General features: G+C 44.5%; 1 protein-coding gene across 1 annotated transcript; it reads left to right on the top strand.

Moving 5' to 3' along the window:
- The first annotated feature begins 243 nt into the window (after nt 1-243).
- LOC123147166 (uncharacterized) lies at nt 244-1,032 on the top strand. Its single transcript, XM_044566400.1, has 3 exons — nt 244-306; nt 388-564; nt 649-1,032. Exons 1-3 carry the CDS (start codon nt 256-258, stop codon nt 925-927), a joined length of 507 nt encoding a protein of 168 aa, XP_044422335.1. The 5' UTR covers nt 244-255; the 3' UTR covers nt 928-1,032.
- Nucleotides 1,033-1,263: the final 231 nt, after the last annotated feature.

Genomic DNA, 1,263 nt, shown 5'->3' on the forward strand with positions numbered 1-1,263 from the left:
TTTGCCCTTACTTTTCGGGCATGCTCAGTTTTGCCCTTAGTTTTTCCCCTCCGTCAGCTCGAATGCCCTTCTGTCACAGCTCCGCTTGGTCAGCACCGTTTGACCGTGACGGCTCGACATTTTGGACACATTTGCCCCTGGGTTTGATACCCCCCACCTGTTTAGTCGTCTTCTAGCTCCCGCTTCACAAGAAAACAGAGAAGCGGCTGGGAAGAGAGGTGTGACATCATGGTGTGGGGAGAGGTGGGAAGGACCATGTCGACGTCGGCCATCTCGTCGGAGAACTCGCCGCCGGCAGCCGAACAGGTTTGATAGCTCATCTGGTCCCCTGCTTTTCTAGGGTTTGCTAGATTTGGGGGTTAATTTCTGGATCTTGGCCTGATTTAGGTGGATGGGGTAGGCATTGTTCAGCACAGCTCCGAGTTCTACTTGGCAGACTCGACATACTGTGGCTTGGAGCCGCGCTCGAAGCATCGTTGCCCGAGGCACCAGCTAATCCCGGCTTGTCGTGTCGCCTGGGGAGGCGCAAGCACTGGACGTCGTTTTTTGGGTTGCCCTCTGGATGTATGATTTCATTTGCACTGCATTTTTGTTTCCATTTTCTTATTTAACTTTCAAGGAGAATTTTAATCAAATTTATTGATTCAGTTGCCAGATGAATGTGAATGGGCAGTTTGGGTTGACCCACCACCTCCAGAACGTGTTGGTCTTGCCTTTGAAGAACTGCACGAAGTGATCGAACATAGCTGGATCAGAAGTCACCACCTGGAGAAGAGATCAATTGATCTTGCGAAGAAGAATCGTGCATTGAACAAGGAGTTGAAGAAAATGAAAGAAATTATGTGCATAGGGACAATGTTGTTTGCTAGCATTTTCATTTGTTTTCTAGCAATCTCAATGGCTGTCTGTGCACAGAATGCACATTAGTTTATGATCTATGTAGCTCAAATGCACTTGTTATGTTATGAAGCTGTAATGAACATATGAAGTTGTATGAACCTAGCAGTTGTTATGTTATGTTATGAAGCTTTATGGACGCAACAATTTGCCAAATGCATGTATTGTGAAAAGAAAGATCAAACAGAACATAATTCACAACCAATCTTGCTGCAACTAGACATAGTTCACAAGTAGCATTTGATATTCTTCAACAACCAAAAGAACATAGTTCACAACCAATCTTGTTGCAACCAAAAGAACACATTACAACAAATCTAACAGTTTCAAACTTGCACAACACATTAGTACTCATTTTCCATATTT

This window comes from Triticum aestivum, chromosome 7A (genome assembly GCF_018294505.1).
Source record: "Triticum aestivum cultivar Chinese Spring chromosome 7A, IWGSC CS RefSeq v2.1, whole genome shotgun sequence".
Classification (NCBI taxonomy): Eukaryota; Viridiplantae; Streptophyta; class Magnoliopsida; order Poales; family Poaceae; genus Triticum; species Triticum aestivum.

Coding starts and splice junctions, on each gene's coding strand:
- LOC123147166 (XM_044566400.1), top strand. CDS start 256: ATGTCGACGTCGGCCATCTCGTCGGAGAACTCGCCGCCGGCAGCCGAA. Junction 307..387: donor CGCCGCCGGCAGCCGAACAG/GTTTGATAGCTC, acceptor GGCCTGATTTAG/GTGGATGGGGTAGGCATTGT. Junction 565..648: donor TTTTGGGTTGCCCTCTGGAT/GTATGATTTCAT, acceptor TTATTGATTCAG/TTGCCAGATGAATGTGAATG.